This window comes from Montipora foliosa, chromosome 9 (assembly GCF_036669935.1).
Source record: "Montipora foliosa isolate CH-2021 chromosome 9, ASM3666993v2, whole genome shotgun sequence".
Taxonomy (NCBI): Eukaryota; Metazoa; Cnidaria; class Anthozoa; order Scleractinia; family Acroporidae; genus Montipora; species Montipora foliosa.
In genome coordinates this window covers 26,061,841-26,081,840 of record NC_090877.1, presented here as the reverse complement: position 1 = coordinate 26,081,840, position 20,000 = coordinate 26,061,841, and the positions used below count along the sequence as shown (strand labels likewise).

Below are 20,000 nucleotides of genomic sequence, written 5' to 3'. Positions count from 1 at the left end.
ACTGTTCAACAAATGAATGCAATTAGTCTCTAACAGGCAAAGGGATTATGCTATTGTGCTGTCGCTCAGCCGTAAAGGCCTGGCCAAACGCTCGCAACATTTCAACGCAACATCTTGCAACATTCTTGGGAACAACATGTTGCATGCGTTTGGCCACCCTGTTACGATATGTTGCGATATGTTGCAACATGTTGGATGATGTCGGATCAAATTGGAAAGCGGTCAAATTTTTCGTGCAACATTTTGAATGTTGCATGATGTTGTACTCGTTTGGCCACGTTCACTCAACATTGTTGCAATAGGGAATGCGCGCTATAGGTCCACTTGTTGCACGCCCGGGGCCTGCATGGGGCACATAAACATTGACATGTTGCGTTTGGCCAGGCCTTAATCCGTCTATTCGAGATATCAAAAGACGTTGGCATTTGCTAAAAAATGATTATCCCGCTCATGAGGGAGAGAAGTAACCTGTCGTTCTTTAAAGGAACAGTGCACTTGGATTCATAAAGGACTGATTCTTTGTCGCTTCTCGCTACATGTCAGCTGTCTGATTGCCAATCGCGCGCACTTCTTAACCAACAGAACATGTTTTCGCAGCAGCAGCAAAGGGTCCAACATTTGATAACATTGGTAAAACACCAAAATATCTCTTGAAGTGAAAATTCTGCTTAGCTTGGAAAGAGATAAAGAACTTTTTCAAACGAATTTTGACAACAGGTCACCTCTCACCCGCCCTAGCGGGAAAATGTGTAATTGGAAGTGCCTTTAGTGCGATCAAATGGATTCCTGCCAGGTCAAATTTTCTAATTACATCTCTTCAAGAGATGTAATTAAAAAATTTGACCTTTGAGAGCTAGTGGTATTCTCTGAGTACGGTTACTTTGATGTTAAAGATGAGGGAGGGAAATTCTTGTGAAGGAAAATCCTCGGCCTATATATACACTTGAGCCCGTGAGGTTTTGGGGCGGTTGAAAGATTATAGCAGCTTCTAAAAGAAAATTTTCAACTTTATTCACCGGCCTGTCAGCGTAATACTCGAGTTCTTATTCTTATATTAAGATGAAGTCTCGATAAAAACGAGCCTTAATTATTATAAGAAAACCAGCTAGCCAACTTTTTGTAACAAGCCATTTACGTCTATTCAGCTTAGTTTACTCGATTTACGGCCAAGTAAAATTCTTTTGAAAGTTTGCACTCGTTATTGTTAACTCTTTTTTTGTCTGGAACTTTTCAAGACGTTTTCTGCCAGAACTTTATTCCCTCAAATTATATTTTCATCAAAGAACTTACTCTTATAACTTATTGCCTAATTAACGTTCGTATATTTCCTGCAAAACAACATTTGCCTCGCATCTCTATGCTGTCGACAAAATAAAAATGAAAAAAATGAAAAAACGCTATGATCGCAACTGCCACGTATACCGAAAAACGTTTCTTTCACGACGCGAATTTTCATCCTCGTGATTACGGAATGTCATAATACCCTGTGTAAACTAAAAAGTAAGCGTCTCGAGGCGTGTCACTTTGCATGGATTTATCTTTTCCTGCCCTGAAAGCCAATCAACATACCAGGCCCTATAAATTTTGTATGTCTTTTGAGAAAAAGCCAGAAAAGCGAGGCGAGAGAGTTCTTTTATGGTTTTAACAACATCGACCCAGTCTAAACAAAATCATAAACCACCGACAAGAACCTTATATTCGGCACAAAAACGAGCAAGAACAGAGAGCTCTTATTAACCACCTTCATGGTCCATGAGCCCGAGCGTGTTGAGGCAAATTAACTCAGTGTTCATCGATTCTTTCATTGAGAGAAGCAAATTGGAACACAGAGTTGAACCAGGTCAATACGTCCTGCTCGAAGGAATGAAAGTATTGTCTGTTCTTGTTTGTGTTGTTTCTTCATTTCCTTCCTTCTTTCTTTATGGTGGGAAAGTGTCTGTGCACAGTTTGTAGCAAGAGATGTTTCATATTAAAACGGGAGAAAAATTAAAAATGTGAGTTTACGGTCCCTTGCAAAACTGGCAACAATTGAAATTAAAACGTACGATTACCGTTAATGATCATTTCATAGCATGGCCGATGACAACTTCTGGGATTTGCTCAGAGGATTGATGCTCGGATTTTCTTTGAGTTTCATCAATTAGTATACGCCTGATAGCTAAATTAAATTATACACTACTATTCACGAAATTTTGCATTTATTCTAGTGTGGGTTAAGTTAAAAAACAATTACCATTTCCGACTATGCCAATCACATATTAGGTTAGGTTAGGTTATTAGGTTAATTGGTTGAAGATTTTAATGGGTCTTCCTCTTTTTACTCCTATGTCTGTTACAATTCTATATTGAAGTATTAATTAACTACGATTGAAGGTGCGATTTTCTGCCGTGAAAACTGCAATGTGTCAAGAATGTAAATTGTTATATCATTATATCCCTCTATTGCAGCTAAGTTATTCGAATTTTGAATAAATGTCTTCAACAACAACAAAAACAGAAAGGAAAAGAGGATGTGAGCAGAATTAGACTTTTAAAATGCAATCGATTTAGCTGTCAAAGTCAACCTTTAAAGATCAAAGTTTGACAAAATGCGAGGACAAGGAAGGAACTACCAACACACTGAACTAAAACCTACTTGCAAGGTTCGAAAATCCTCAGCATCCGTGAACAGTAAAACTGACAAATGATGCGACGAAGCACCTCAGTTGGGATAAACAGCAAATTTATGATCAGTCAAAGGTCATAAGACAGAAACCATTGACTATCAAATATTTTAACTGTCAGATTCAGGATGGCAGGAAATAGCTTGCTTGAGCCAAAAAATAGGAACGGACGTGAATTTGAACTGAAGGGGCCATTTAGGACTGGATACCAGTGGTACTTTTTATCTATGAAACGTGCCTATTGGCATTCAATAATTAGGTTTTTTTGCGAGAATGCTCCTGTCCTTAACTCGCCAACTTCAAGTACATCTACATTGAAAATGGATTAAATGTTATTTGAACTACCGACTGATGATATTTGAGATCAAGTACAACTTTTCCTAACATATGAACAAAAGTTAGCGTATTTAACAATATTTCGCAAGCCAAATCTCTTTAAAATAATGGAGGAAAATTATTATAGTTTAGGTTCTTATTACTGAACGATTAATTCCTTTTGCTGGCGGTACGTGCACACAATACAAAAGGAGGGGACATGGAGGATTTATCGTAGCTCCGCCGCCGCCAATTCATAGCAATGTACCGCCGCCAATTCATAGCAATGCTATGAATTGGCGAGCTGGACTGTTTGTAACAAAACCTAGTGTACTCCTTACGTACCGTACTGTCATGAAACCCTTGAGGTGCAATAAATTGTTCTACGTTTCGATACCGTTTATCAACGAACTTATTTTCCGGGTCAGTCCGGTTTTATTCGCTGCAGCCACGGTCCGCTACGGTTACTGATGCTGCAGCGAATAAAATCGGTGACGTTTAAGTGAACATTTTTCGTTACTTTGGCCTGATCAACCAGTCACTTCAGGACGACATACAGAAGTACAAGGCACCGTTAGAAGAGACTATCGTCCACTTGTTCATGCTGAGGGCAACATATATACAAGCATCACTGAATCAAATAAGTTTATTTTGGCAGGGATTGGCGAGAACCAACCAGAACACTATATCAAGCGACAAAGAATTGGGCAAAGGTACAAATCGTTGACTCTCAAAGCCTAAGAAATTTGGAAACTGCAAGCCTTTGATCCAGATCGTCGTCAAGGTATAATTTTCTGGCTTGCACCTCATGAGCGACCGTGTCGCTGAAACAATCTGTCGCTGACACCATTGCTGCGCCTCCCGAAAGCAGAGAATGCAGCCCGAACTTGGAAGAGTCGGCCCCAGTGTTTTCAAGTGCCGCCTAAAAGCTTCTCTTATAGTGCCGCAACTTATAGGCTTGTTGGGAGAAACTAACTTAAAAGAACCCTTCCCTCTAGAAATGGGTCTAAAAATCAGACACCTGGAGTTTGGAGGAATTCGAAATTTGAGAAAGATACCTTTTAAGCAATTTAACAGGACACGGGCAACTAGAAAGTTCAGAAATATTTCGTCTCCCCGGAGAAGTTGGTCGTTCTTACTCATTAAGAATTTTAATAACGGTTACCATCCTTCCTTATCCTCGAAACGTCGTCAAACCTAAAAAAAGCCGGCAAATGACAAAACATACATAGTAATATTGCGTAATACAAGAGGGTCATAATATCATGAATCAAACTAGATGAAATGGGCTCCTTGCGGTTGACAATGCCAGTACCAAGAATTCTTTTAGAAGCAGACAATAGAGTTATCCGTTGGGGAGGGGACACCGGCCAAAGTATGAGCCCACCTGATGTCCTAAAAGGAGGAATGTATAACACTAGGAGAATGGGATTCTTCAATAAGGTGCTGCAAATACAAGGCAACGTGAAAGGGATTGGCCGGGAAAACATTCCCATCAAACGTACTCATTAATGGTGAATTCCGTCCACTTGCGATATGCACGGTAGTCCAGCAAAGACGTACTGTTGGAGTTAGCGGAAAGAAATGTCGACTTCAATTTGTCAGCTAAACCTCGGATAAGACCGTCTGATATCGCGTCAAGGTCAACATCCTAGAAACTGGACCGGAAAATGTCTAGGAAAAACAAAAAACAGGCAAGGAGCGTTGAGAGCAATAATAACTATGGCAAACTAAGAACAGAGGAGAAAACTGCCCAGAAGAAACATACAATCAAAAATACAACAAATAAAATAAACCTTTTATTACATATAGAGCAAGACTCTGTGAAAATAAAGGCAGCTCAGCCAATGGTCAAGGAAACTAAACAAGAGCAGCGTCTAACTACAAAAGCTGCTCTTCCCTCAAGGCAAAGTACAAAAACCCGCAAGACGGGAAGAGGACATTGTTCGACGAAAGTCGACACGAAGGGCAACAACATCAAAATCTAAAGATATCGTGCCAAAGAGCGAATGACGAGCCTTCCCTTTGACAAATAAACCCTGAAACTTAGGCAGGTAGACCCAATCAATAATAAAACTATTCCAGTGCACGCCGTCTCTTGCGCGTATACGTTCCGAAGGAACGACGACTTCCATAAAGGTAGAACTAGAGTTCCCTCAGCACGACACACTTTCATGTGCTTTAAAACAAATACAAAGAACATTCGTTAGAAACAACATTTATCAAGTGAAGTCATGATCCTGGCATGCAGTTATGAACGTAATTTTAGCAATTGCGTAGTGAAGCTTGAAAATTTCAGGACTTCAACGGGCTTTGAACCCGTGACCTCGCAATGTCTGTGCGACGCTCTAACCGACTGAGCTATGAAGCCGCTGATGTTAGGAGATGGTCATTTTTTGCTTAAACCGACCCATCGGCATCGCGAGGTCACGGGTTGAAACGCCGTTGAAGTCCTGAACAAGCTTTGCTACGTAATTGCTAAATTATTGCGTTCATAACTGCGACGATCATAGTAGCTTCACTTGATTTCATATCCGCAGTTCAATATATGATTTATTTCATATATCATTACGCCATTCAAAGGATGTTTAGTTGCATTTAATTGAACCTCAAGGGTTACAAACAGTACTTAACTTCCTTATACGGAGAAATTCCGAGATAAGGAAAAAATTTCTCCTAATAGGACAGGATTACACCTCTTCGCACGGACTAAATGTCATTGAAAAATATACAATACTAAAAGAAACGTTTATCAGTGATCTAACTTGAACGTAGCTTCAACAGGTTCATTTTCGATTGAGTTTCTAACGGTCCGCTTTTCACACCTGACCAAGCTGACATTGAATACATCGGCTGAACTGGTCCTGAAAAGGGTACAAAATAGCTGCCGGTAGGGCTACAAGACAGGTTGCATTTATCAAGGTACTGTCAAGTGTTGCCATATTGCTGAGAATACGACAATGTGATGCCTTGAATCCCAGCTTTAAATCTCGGTTGAAAGGATTGTTGTCCCATTACATCGTAAGTTATCCTTAGAGAGCATCTACTTAAACGGTGGGACTGCTTTTCAGGTAAATTATCTGCAGCCTCATCGTCTGTTAAATTGGCGCATTGCTCTTGGTTTCATTCTACTTCTGCCGTGGAGTCTTGCTCCGTACCTTAACAAGGATCCTCTTTAGTTCCTGTCCCGGTGTCCCTTTCAAGTCTGGGGCAGCCTGGCCGCAATGTCCATGTACATATCTAGGGTCATACAGTAGGGACGTGTCATCATCTTTCTCACCATTGTGATAGGTAAAAATAATTTTCTGTCTCAGGTGTAGAGCATTCATCAAAAGGCTTAGGGTGATTCTTTTGGGCTGATGCTTGATAAAGTTCTGATGAGTTTTTAGCACCATAATCGGTCCAATGTCAAGTTTTGATGAGTTTCACCAGGTGTGATGGAACGTATAACACCATCGACGATCATCATTCTCAACATAACCTTGCGCCAGTCCCGTTTGAATTTGACGTGCCAGTGAAGAGATACTGATTTTATATTTCTTGTCAGGCTACCCAATTTGAACACTTAGTATTCAGCAGTTATTTTATTTATTATTTATTTTCCAAATTCTTAGCAAGTGGTCAGCGGCCTTATTTATGGCAACAAATAATAATTAAAAATTATAATATCATTATTAATATTAATAACAACAATAATTAGTGCATGACCAGCTTAGCTCGAATTGATGAACTCTGCCTTAACGGCATTCAAGGGTACTAGGCTATTCCAGTCTCTGGTTAAATTTATTTGTTTCAGACGCTGGGATTTTATACGAACGCTTTTTGAGCAGAGTTTCACATCACTAGTAACTGGTTTTCCAATCTTGCCTTCGTTCTTTATGGCAGCGGGTGGTTGTTCTGTAAATAATTTTTTCAAATCTCCGAGATATGGCACGATTTGAGTTGCTCCTGTTTGATTTCAGTGAACATTTTTTTCATCGTTTAAGATATTTTCGTGGCATTTGTTAATTTTTGTTCTTCTCTGGAATGAGGTAACAGGCAATTAATTCACTCTTCTGCATATGTAATGGCCCGATAGAGTAGCCTGTTGTCCACGACAAAGTGTCAGAGAAAATATTTAGAAACCTCTTCCGTTGAAAGCGATTTCTGTACTTTCAGTCAGTATATTTTTTCGCGCGCTATTGAAAATGACCTGTACACGATGAAGTAAAGTAAAATTCAATTCAATTCAGTTCTTCATTATGCACTATTTATATAACGTCGATTACAAGATAGTTAATACTATATTAGCACTTACTAGAAAATAACTATAATACATAAAAGCAAAAAAAAAAAAAAAAAAACCAAAAAGATAGGTCCCACTCCGCTCGCGGATTCACGCTTCTCTCGCCGAATATTTTTCCGCCCTCGCTGGGAGCCTGTTCGCAGGCTAAGCTGGTTACCACCATATTAAAGGTAAATGCGGCATTAAACAACATTTAGCATTAGAAAGAGGATATTTCATGGGCGCGCGGGGATACGAATTTTCTCTTCGCGTGCTGAAAGTATCTCTGCACGAGTGAGCGAAGCGAACGAGTGAGAGATACTTTCAGCACGAGAAGATAAAATTCGCATCCGTAAGCAGCCATGTAATGTTCTGTTTATTATATAGATATTGATGAAATGTCCAGATTTAAAACAACCTGTTTTACTCATTTTCGAAATGATTAAAAAGTGGTCACCGACCGCTAAAACACGCATGTTGTGTAACATGAAACAAGATAGGAAAGTTATGATAATGTAAAATTGCGCAATAAAAATGTTTATGTAGTAGAGGAGGATTATATTAAAGCACAAAAGTATCTTACAATGACGAGGAAGCTCGCGTTTTATTGGCTAATCGTGTTCGTTACCATGACGACACCTATATTCTCACATCTGAAAGATAAAAATGATAAGGTCACTGCGCGCGTTGAAGATATGATTTTTTAGTAAAAGGAGAAATACTGGTATTTCATCAGTATCTATATAATAAATAATAAATATATATACTTGTGTTAATCACTAACATACATTGTTTTAAGATGTGTATTATTACATGAATATAATATAGACGCGCTTGCATTATGTACAGAAAAAATAAGTAAAGGAAATTTATTGCCCAGAGGAAAAAAATGGATTTATGCTGTGTGACATGCTTAGCCGGGTTATTCCCATGTTGCAGTTTGGGCATTTCTGTCATCCGGGATGTTATGGAGATCATTCACCGTTTGTGCAAGCTAGGCGGCGGCTGATTCAACAGAGTCAAATCAATTTTCCCTCTCCACCCTCCCTATTTTTATATATTTCTTGTGGATGACGTATGTCCCCTCACTTTTGCTGGGATTATGTCTTCTATATTTGGGTATTTTCTAGGTTACTATGCTGATTTTTAATAAACGGCCTAGCCCATCAGGGTTTGGCCAAAATATCCCAAACATATGGGTATTATTTGTGTCCCAGCAAACGGAGCTCGCCCAGAGCAATGCCTTGCCAACAATATCAGTCAGACTGTATGGAGCATGAGGCATAATAAAAATTTTTTGCACTGTTCAAAAATTACAATTCAGTTATTCAGTTATTCAATTATTTTGTGAAAGTAGGAGAAACTGTTTGAATTGTTTTTTAAAGGAATTATAAGGTAAAGAAACTGAATCCCAGATTTTTGATGCTGAGCTGAAATGTTGATTGCGGACCAAATCTAGTTGTTGTACTTATCCTGTAGAAGTTTTGACTCGATGCATACGTGGAATTATGACAATGGATTTCAGATGCTTGTGTTTCAGTATCTGAGAAAATAGCTGGAATACCTTTTTTATCATTTTGAATTTTATGGGCAAAGAGTGCTATCCTCAACTTGTAGATATTATTTAATTCCATGATTTCAAGTACAGCATAGTAAATTTTAGAATTTTCTGTCCAGTGAGCAAAGAACATGCACCGTACATATTGATTTTGTTTAATGAAGTCAATACTCTTGTGAGTCTTGTTTTGCATGCACTGCCCCAGCTCATGATACCATAATTTAAGCAGAGCTTTGCAAGAGTATAATATGACTGCTTAAGGACATTTAGGTCAACATATTTCCGTCCCCTTGCTATAAAGTATTGCTATATATATAAGTTTTTTTGCTAGTTTGTTATTTACATGCTGAATCTGAGATTCCCAATTTAGGTGTTGATCTATGTAAACTCCTAAGTATTTAACAAATGAGTTATACGTTCAATGTTATTATTTATAATATTGATACGAACAGTCTTCCTTGCTGACGAAATTAGCCCTTGGGCTCTGGACTGTAAGAAACGTATGTCGTAAACTTAAAATATGTCACTGAGTTGGAACTTTCCAAAGGACTATGTGGGGAAGTCAAAAGTATATTCAATGTTTGAATAGCTAGTTGTATTGGCTTCCTTTCAATAAATGCGCATTGGCTAGGGTATCTGTGCATGGTGTAATCGATAAGCGTTTCATCCTTCAGACTGAAGATACCCCTGCACACACACACGGTAACCAAAACAACATCTTTCTTACTTGAGTCTCGAGATAAGTTCAAACCAGTAATGAGGATTTTAGTACTGTGACGTTTCCATGTTTCAGAACCCTTATGAAAATCGGAACATTTTAAGCTAACATACCCCTTTCGATATTTAAGTAGACAAAAAGCAAAAGCAACATTTTTTTAGTAAGTTGTTAAGAAATTCCGGGCAGTTTTTATGGAGTTAAGAAGATCCTCTTTGGTTTTGGGCTTTCAAAGGTTACATCATCTCTGTTCACCAAAATCGAACTGATGTTGAAGCTAATTTTGAAGCCTTTTACCTGGGACCTTAACCTAAATCTTAAATAAAGACTCCTCTCTTTGCTCTGGAGCTTCTAACGGATCTCTAGGGTAAAGAAGCTCCTAGCTCAGCTTCAATTGTTGAAATTTAGAAAATAACACCAAAACAGGCTTGCAAGGAAAGACGTTTTATTGCTTGTTGGTTGATGCAGTGCTGTTGTTATTCAAGTGAACAATTCTAAAGGTGTAACGGAGGAAGACAATTTTTGCATACACAAGTTAAAGGAAAAAAGCGTGAAAATGTTGGAGGGTGTAAACTGCAGGTTGCAACATCCTTTCACTATAGCTGAAACAACCCAAAACTTCACTTATGCTAACATTATCCCTAAAAAACAATGTTAGCCCAAGGTTAGCATTTTTGTAAAGGTTTGGGTTGTTACAATGACATGCAACCCTAACCTGCAACCTGCACTTTACACCCTCCGTTTAAAATGAGGTTTGTCCAAATACACCCAATCTGCCGGAGTCGGATGGTAACGAGTGGACCGTCGATCCGATCGATTTGTGTGTACCCGTCGACCCGAGTCGACCCAACTAGACCTGCCTTTGCAAAACTCGGTCCGTCTTACGGGAAGTCGGTTTGCGAGAGTCAGATATGGCCACATGACCGCAAATAGCTTTTGCTTGGAGTTTGGATGTCAGGGTGAGTGAATCGCATAAAGAAATAATGTCTCTAAGTCACGCACACTGCTCAACCTTTTCCAATTATTTATATATTTACTCTTTAAAATCCCTCGTATTAATGATCTTAGCATCACGCCTTCTTAAAAGTGATGAAGACTTTGTTTGAAATGTCAGTGAAGCACCTCAAAAATATTACGAGTCAGTGACAAGGTTAGCGAACAAAAAATCTGATCATATCACTCCAGTCCTTATCAATCTTCACTGGCTCCCTATAGAACATCGCGTTATCTTCAAGCTTCTTCTCTATACCTATAAAGCACTTCATGGTCTGGCCCCTGATTACTTGGCAAATCTGTTAACTTTCTATAAACGTGTCCGCACCCTCCCTTCCACAAGGTCCAACAATCTGTCTGTTCCAAGATCTAGAACCTCCACCTATGGTGACTAATCCTTTGCGTGTGTATCCCCTGGGCTTTGGAACCGTCCAACTTCCTGATTTCATAAGATACTCCGAGACCTTAGATTCCTTTAAAACTAGGCTTAAGACACACCTTTTTAAAATTGCTTTTAACCTATAGTAAATAGGTGGATTGGTACAAACGGTTAGTGAATGAGCGATGTATCATTGGCATGCCTTAAGTTGAACAGACTTTCAATCATTTTTGTTTTGAAGATAACGGCAAAGAATCTAGCGCCTCAACTAAGCATGGTCTATATCAATACAATACAATACAATACAATACAATACAATACAATACAATACAATACAATACAATAAAAGTTTATTGTGAAAATACAGATTGGCTTGTTTTATTTAAATGCTATGACTAAGTATGACACGTATTCTTTATTTTCTCTATTAAGAAGTTTGAAAAGTGCATCGTCATGTGAAAGCGATGGGTGACTGGGTGCGGCGGTTCGATGACAAGGCTCTTAACGTCCATTCAATTAGATTTGATTATTTTGGCAAAGATTTTCTCACAAGCTTAATGAATTCCGGTGGTCTGCTCTCACAATTTCCGAAAAAAAAGAAATAAAATAACTGTATCCCCCTGAGCGAAAAAATAAACGAAACTGATCACTTGTTTTGGCCACAAACCCCTAGATAATTTTCCAGCTGAACATGACCTTTTTTACCTACGAATTCTACTGTAACAACTCTGGTTCAAAACTTACTTCTCAGTCATTGTTCAAAAAGGTACTTCTCATATTAAGGTTTTTACAGCCCCGCGAATTGCTCTTTTTACGCGTTCTTGGATCAAGATTTTTCCTTTGCCGACATCACCTGCTGTGACCACGTTGCGTGTGTCAAGCCAACATGGTCATTGGTGACATGTTTTTATCTCAGGTCAAATTTCATATGCTGAGGAAATTGAAGTTATTTTTCACGCACAAGTCCTAAGGTTTTTTTTTACCGGTCTAATCTTACTACAATTAAATTGAATAACATAATCAGAACTGAGTTGGAGGCCATGCCTCTAATATGAACAATTTTGAAGGTCATGTTTTTGTGTGACTTTGCAAAGAAGGCCCGCAACCAGCCGGGGACATTAGACAAACTACAACATCACGCAAAAAAGGAAAATATCCAATGCTACTATCCTGCAATCTTTTATGCACTCGTGCAGGTTAAAAGGAACACCCGGCGACACTTTTATCTGACATTTTTCAAAGACCTTGGAAGGCTGCGATCTTCTCGTTGGCTGGCTTCTATAAATTCGTATACCGTATTGCCAGACTCTTCATTTGCTTTGGGCTGAGAGCTCCTTTTTTGTTCTGATAAAAACTGTAAACTGAGATTGACACGCTTTCAATTCACTTGGATTGTCTAAAGTTGTCCATTTGTAGGTGAGGTCAAATAAATTTTGTTTACTTCTTGATTGTCTCCATTGCCATAGAATGATTTAAAGGCATACTCTTTGTTGAAGTAATTGCTGAGGCAATTACTTTAAAGTCCGACTTTCAATGTAATTCCTGATAATATGGTCCATTGGAAAAAAACAGGAACAACGGAACTCGAAAACACGACTGAAAAATAGCAAGAATGTTCGTCGAATAGGGGAACTTATTGATTTGGCCTTCAGAGCTGATTTCTGTACAGTAAGTAAGCATTAAGTTTAGTTGGTTTTATCAACGGAGTTGATAATGTAAATTGACCACCCTACAGGGATTCTAAAAGCTGACGTTTCGAGCGTTAGCCCTTCGTCAGAGCGAATAGAGGAGTTATGGGGGTTCTGTGCAGTTTTCATAGTAGAGTAGGAGCTACGCTATTGGTGGTAACATGGCAAAGTGAAAAACAGGAAACATTAGTTAAATGAAAAGCGTTCGTTAATACCGTGGGGATTAAGGGTGCCGATTTGGAAGACGATTCTTGTCTTGACATTTGCGGTTCCGAAGGTCCTGACGAAGGGCTAACGCTCGAAACGTCAGCTTTTAGAATCTCTGTACGGTGGTTTTATGTACTACTTCCCCACCGACGTAGCACCAGAGTTTCTTTAGAAACTACCTCCTTTATTTTCTGATTTTAGTCGGTCGAGGCCAGGAGAATCAAGGGGTCGAGAGAATTGTACAAGAGCAGAATTTTACAAGAGATAAATTTGGAGACTAGCAATCGAAAAAGCTGAATGGCAAAATCAGATAAAGCATATGGGTATCCCTAAATCAGGGGAACTCAACGTCAATTTTCGGAAAATATCTGTTCGGATGACGATTTGAGATCTAGAATTTTCGGAACATTTGTTGTAAATTTCTTTCTTGCCTGCCTCTCCTAGGATTTTCGAACATCTGAAAAATGGTATAATTACCCATTTTTAACAGATTTTTACCCTAAAAAGGTCGCCTAGAATTTTCGGGAGCCTTTTTTTTGGCTGAAATTTTCGAGAAGGTAAGTTTTGATCCCTATAATTTTCGGATCGCTAGACTTTCAGCTAGGAAATCCGAACAGATGAAAAATGTTTAGGGGATAAAAATATGCCCATATCTACGGTTTAAATACTAAAATACGTTTAACAATGCTACGTTTAAGTGGTTTTGAACTATATTCTCGTTGGTTGCCCCTGCTAAATCGGATATCTTTATAGCCACTATCGCACCATTCTCACTTGATCCAAATACTTAGCAAAACTGGACCCCCCACCATAATCTTTCCTTCTCATATAGTTCCGGTCTCCTGTAACTAAGGGACTTACTCAACGTTCGATTCTTGTTTTGTCCGGTTCCTGTTCACGCGAGGCGAAGCGTGACCACTGAATTTTCACACTGCACGAGCAACGAGAATTCAAAGTTAACTACAGGTGGATTTTATTGTTTCGAAAGACATTATGAAATGCTCAGGGGGCAAATTAAATATGTATTTGCCCCCCCCGGGCATCCCATAATAGCTATTTGAAACAATAGAAATCAACATGGCCGCCCTATCTGCAAAAAGGTATATGGACCCTGAACGTGAGTTTAAAGGGTTTGTTCGTGACTTTGTTGCTTGATGTTTGTAGCACGTTCCACGAAAGATTCATGGCAGATCCGTGCTTCTATGTCTAGAACGTTTTTTAACCTGGAAGCTATTTCATTTGCCGCCTGATATAATAGCTGCCGGTCGGTTTTTTATGGGATGACCAGGGCAGGCAGAGTTGGGGGTCTAGAGAACGATGGGCTTAGTTCCCTGTCGGCAAAAATAATATTGTGAGTGTACACAGCATCTGGATAGATTTTGTGATCGATTTAAACACACTCTCGTTAAAAAAAAAATGCGAAGAAACCAGGCCCTATATTCATAACTCGAGTTTAAGAAAGAAACACAAAAGAATTGATACAGAACACATCAAATCCAACACGATCAGCATGATGGAATTTGCTCAGTCACGGTCACTGTTGTTGAGTATTGCCGAGAAGGGAACTTTAGAGCTTCCTGGCGTTGAAAGCGATATTGTTGTGGAAATCCTCTTTGATTCTGGTCAATTATTCTATTTGTGAGTGTCAAAGGTTTTTGTTAGTGATTATTAAACGAACTAAAACATAAGTAACCAAGGGACTTACTCAAGTCACTCAACGTTCGATTCTTGTTTTGTCCTGTTCCTGTTCACGCGAGGCGAAACGTGACCAATTTTAACACTGCACGAGCAACGTGAATTCAAAGTTAACTACAGTTGGATTTTATTGTTTCGAAAGAGATTATGAAATGCTCAGGGGTCAAATTAATATGTATTTCCCGCCCCCCGGGCATCCCATAATAGCTATTTGAAACAATAAAAATCAAAATGGCCGCCCTATCTGCAAAAAGGTCTATGGACCCTGAACGTGAGTTTAAAGGGTTTGTTCGTGACTTTGTTGCTTGATGTTTGTAGCACGTTCCACGAAAGATTCATGGCACATCCGTGCTTCTATGTCTAGAACGTTTTTTAACCTGGACTATTTCATTTGCCGCCTGATTTAATAGCTGCCGGTCGTTTTTTATGGGATGACCAGGGGAGGCGGAGTTGGGGGTCTAGAGAACGATGGGCTTAGTTTCCTGTCGGCAAAAATAATATTGTGAGTGTATACATGATCTGGATAGATTTTGTGATCGATTTAAACACACTCTCGTAAAACAAAATGCGGACAAACCAGGCCCTATATACATAACCCGAGTTTAAGAAAGAAACACAAAAGGATTGATACAGAACGCATCAAATCCACCACGATCAGCATGATGGAATTTGCTCAGTCACGGTCACTGTTGTTGAGTATTGCCGAGAAGGGAAACTTTAGAGCTTCCTGGCGTTGAAAGCGACATTGTTGTGGAAATCCTCTTTGATTCTGGTCAATGATTCTATTTGTGAGTGTCAAAGGTTTTTGTTAGTGATTATTAAACGAACTAAAACATAAGTAACCAAGGGACTTACTCAACGTTCGATTCTTGTTTTGTCCTGTTCCTGCTCACGCGAGGCGAAGCGTGACCAATTTTAACACTGCACGAGCAACGTGAATTCAAAGTTAACTACAGTTGGATTTTATTGTTTCGAGAGACATTATGAAATGCTCAGGGGGCAAATTAATATGTTCCCACTCCCGGGCATCTCATAATAGCTATTTGAAACAATAAAAAATAAAAATCAAAATGGCCGCCCTATCTGCAAAAAGGTATATGGACCCCGAACGTGAGTTTAAAGAGTTTGTTCGTGACTTTGTTGCTTGATGTTTGCGGTAGTTTCCACGAAAGATTCATGGCACAGCCGTGCTTCTATGTCTAGAACGTTTTCTGACCTGGACTATTTCATTTGCCGCCTGATTTAATAGCTGCCGGTCGTTTTTTATGGGATGACCAGGGGAGGCGGAGTTGGGGGTCTAGAGAACGATGGGCTTAGTTTCCTGTCGGCAAAAATAATATTGTGAGTGTATACATGATCTGGATAGATTTTGTGATCGATTTAAACACACTCTCGTTAAAAAAAAAATGCGGACAAACCAGGCCCTATATACATAACCCGAGTTTAAGAAAGAAACACAAAAGGATTGATACAGAACGCATCAAATCCACCACGATCAGCATGATGGAATTTGCTCAGTCACGGTCACTGTTGTTGAGTATTGCCGAGAAGGGAAACTTTAGAGCTTCCTGGCGTTGAAAGCGACATTGTTGTGGAAATCCTCTTTGATTCTGGTCAATGATTCTATTTGTGAGTGTCAAAGGTTTTTGTTAGTGATTATTAAACGAACTAAAACATAAATTTGCCAGCATGAGGTTCAGACAGTACAAAAGACTTATGCTTTACAAGTGCTGTTCACGTGCGACTGCTAAAACGAGAACCCGCTGGGCTACTGACCGCTGCTTCGCTTGTCCCTTTTTTGCGTGATAGGTGCGTGAAATTTTTCTACAAGTACGCTGACAAAAATTCTTTTTCTGCTTTGATAAATATACCAAGGCAACAAATTAGGGACAACGTGTTATCTACCAAAACAAAATTATTTTTGCATTTTCAAGTCACCACTTATTAAAAGTAAGTTTTATTTTTCAAGCGTTTTCCTTCAATGTGTCAATGACGTGTGTGGTTTTCCCCTGTTCACGTGAAAGACCGGAAACACGAGAACTGGTCAATTATCGATGACCCATATGAGTACAACTTTTCATGAAGATTACGATAAAAATACGCACCAGCAAAATTTTTGCTTTAGTAACATTTGTCAGTCATCAAGAGCAAGTCGTGGAAAACGTCGTCGAATACACCGAAATTTTGTTCGAGTTTTACAACAATAATTATTATTGAACTCAGAAGTTAATATGTTGATTGAGTTGCTTGGTGAAAGCCCTGCTCGGAGTTATTCAGCTGACTCCGCACCGGTATACAGTTTGGACGAGGGTACGCTCTTAAATATTTTCAGTTTTCTATCCTTAAAGGATTTGTTGCGCGTATGCCAAGTTAGTCGGTTGTGGTACAGATTATCATTTGACTTGCTCTTATGGAAGAACACGGACTTACGACGTTTCTCTAACAGTCTACATGACCCGACAAAGTTTCAAGCTTTGGCGAACAGTCGACTTGGGGAAAAGATCAATTGCATCGATTTAAGTGGATTTGTTTTGACGGAAGACTCTCTTCGAGTTCTTGCAATACAGTGCAAGAAATTGCGCGTCTTGAAATTGAGAAGTGTGACCTTCTCGCAAAATTGCACCAAAAAGAGTGAGAAGGATGTTGTACTCTTTCCAAAACATCTAGAATGTCTTGACATCCGCTTCTCCCATGGTAGCCCCAGTGTGTACCGGGCAATTGGGAAAGAGCTTAGACACGTAAAATGGCTGGGCCTGTGTGATGCCTTCTTCCGGACTCTTTTAGCGGATGAAAGTCTGGAGACTACCATTGACGGTATGAAGCATTTGAGGAAACTTGACTTAAGTCACTGCTTGATGCTCAAAGACTGCTCTTTGGCTCTTTTTTCGCGCTGCAGAAAACTTGAAGTCCTGAGTGTGCGAAAATGTTCTTTCCTTACGGGTGACTGTATTGAAAACTTTCTGCAATCATGCACCAAATTAAAGACTCTTATCCTGGACGGAATCAGTTTAGACGACGACACAGTGCAACGAATAGCTTGGCGTTGTGCCTCTTTGAAACATCTTGAGTTAGGGTGGTGCCGGCTCATCACCCAAGCAGGGCTGAAATCGGCCCTTCCTCAAATAGCGAAAATCCAGAGCTTAGAGTATTTAGGGCTTTGTGCTATTGGAGACGAAAAGGGTCTAGATGATGACATTCTCTTGGAATTGGGTAATAGTTTATCATACTGGCGATCTAAAAAATTGAAATCGCTGAACGTGAGTCGCTCACGTGAATTGACGCAAGATGGTGTAGACGAGTTCCGTCGGTCGTGCAGTTTTGTAGAGATATTAGACACGACTGATTGCCCAGCGATAAAGCAGTTCGCGATTCAAGATCAAAGAAAACTAAGTGACTTTAAGAAACATCAGGTCTTTGAGAACGGTAACACCACCAATATTACAGTTTCTGAGAGCGACAACAAAGCCTACAGGAGAAGGAATGGTTACATAAGCGCTACGCAATTTGCCAGATCCAAATACATCCTGGAAACACCACTATGATCAATCAATATTTGTTGACCTATAATATAGTTATCTTACCTTGCGATCGTAATATACATTCTTACTATAGATATTTGATATAGAGTAGTGATACGTAGTCGTTTATTTTCATTGATTGGACCGTTAATTGCATTGTTGAATCCAATCCATTCATGAACCGATTTTCTTGAAGGTCAAGTATAGAATTCCATATCAAGTTTTGTCTTTCGTATTATACGTACGGATATTTTACCGTTAAGATTTGAACCCTCCAGACGCCTTATATAGGGAACAGAACACGTTCGATATGCGCCAAGTCCGCGCAAAGTTTTTGTCGCAATAACAAATGAAACAGGTTTTTTATCCGCAGGGAACTCAGTTGGCCCTAACAAGCAATACGATGAAGAAAAACAAAAATATTGTTTTTTTTTTTCAGAGCAGTCAAGGAAGTCTCAAGTATTTACCATGTTCGAACAGGTCAATGCATTAAATCCTAGTATTAAAATAGCTCGAAATCGTGGGTCGTTTTACGTTCCCAGAGGATGTTCACTTCCCAACAATTTTTCACGGTGTAAATCAGTTTTGGAACACAAGAAATTTTCATGATTAAATTTGGGGAAAAAGAAATGCAATGTATGTTACAATTTATTTAAGAGTTTTCTCAGTCAGTTGTAGAAAATCATATAGATGGCTTGTAAGAGGCTATTAACCCTGACTTGATCGTAGTACATTTTTTGTTATTTAATAAACGATTAATTTGAACCGGGCAGATCTATTTCTCATCTGTAAACCACGACGAGCCGATTATGTTTCAAGGGTATTACGTTGTTTTCGATGCGCATCCCTCTTGAAATTCGATCGAAAATATATGTAAACACGACTGGATAAAGACAACGTCCTTCAACAAGCATTCAGCTCTGACAGATAAGCTAATCTTGTTTTCCCAAATAAATTTAGCTTGACGGAGGAGAGAGTTAACTGAGAAACTTGCAAAAGCAAATTGTAGATCAACATCCAGTCGAAGTTCTGACCGGATGCGACGAGGTTGAGTAGCCGTTTGACCAACCCTTTCGAGCAGCAATACAAGAATTGCCTCAGTATCGCAATATTCACCCCTTAACCGAACCGGCGCGTAATAATCGCATGCAAGTAGAAAAGTAAGCCGGTGAAGATGCGGCAGTATGACGGTTCCTATTTTCTTTCTCCTTTAAAGTCGGTAAGCCCTTTCAAATACAATGTTCACCGACCGTAGAACTGCACGGGCTGTTTTCTCTATGTCAACTGTCCTGGCAAATCTCTCTTGCTCTATAAAAGCCACCGTATGGACTCAATTAAATAAAACTGTAACGGCGGATGTCATTTCAGTTTTACCGGTACACATTAAAAAATATATACAGGCAAATATCATTAACGACTTGCATGAATGTTTATTATTTCCTTTTTTTCTTAGCAATGTGAAAGCATAACAGTGTTCTAGACCAGAGCTATCATGAATTTATCTTGCGCTTGTTCATCTACTGTTCCACATCCTGATCCGTGTAAACCACGTGCTCATCTCTTCCCTTAGGTCATCATTGCATTCACGCCACCTTTCCACAGATATTTTCTGCCAGTGATCGTGTGCGCGTCTCGTGTAAAAACGACCCAGTTTGTGTGCACGTGCACGTTGGCCGCTTTATCCGGTTTCTTTTGCTAACATGAGGCAAAAATGTAATCGCGTGCCGTCATTCCTTTCAAGAGGAAATTGCCAGTACATAGTTGGTCAGCCCAGTGGCTTTTTATACCTAAAATACATATACTAGTTTCTGTGAGAACAGAACATAGGTAAACACAATGTGCTAATTTTAATCATGATTCTTTATGGCATCAGCATACCAAAGAGACCTATGTCTATAGATTAATAGAAACATAAGACTTGCAGAGCCTTGAACCAGGCACCCAACGAGAATACAGTTCAAAACCACTTAAACATACAGTTGTTTAGCGTATTTTGGTATTTAAA

General features: G+C 39.3%; 2 protein-coding genes and 1 non-coding gene across 4 annotated transcripts in view; 2 read left to right on the top strand and 1 right to left on the bottom strand.

Annotated features, from left to right (window-relative positions):
* The window catches only part of LOC137969504 (leukocyte receptor cluster member 8-like), a 74,074-nt gene that overhangs the window by 38,964 nt on the left and 15,110 nt on the right, over positions 1–20,000 (top strand). The window lies entirely within an intron of this gene.
* Trnav-gac (transfer RNA valine (anticodon GAC)) lies at positions 5,277–5,349 on the bottom strand. Its single transcript has one exon. It is a non-coding gene; the product is annotated as a tRNA-Val (tRNA).
* LOC137969796 (F-box/LRR-repeat protein 20-like) lies at positions 16,545–19,025 on the top strand. The gene has a single exon (XM_068816160.1). The coding sequence runs from the start codon at positions 16,709–16,711 to the stop codon at positions 18,017–18,019; it is 1,311 nt and encodes a 436-aa protein (XP_068672261.1). The 5' UTR covers positions 16,545–16,708; the 3' UTR covers positions 18,020–19,025.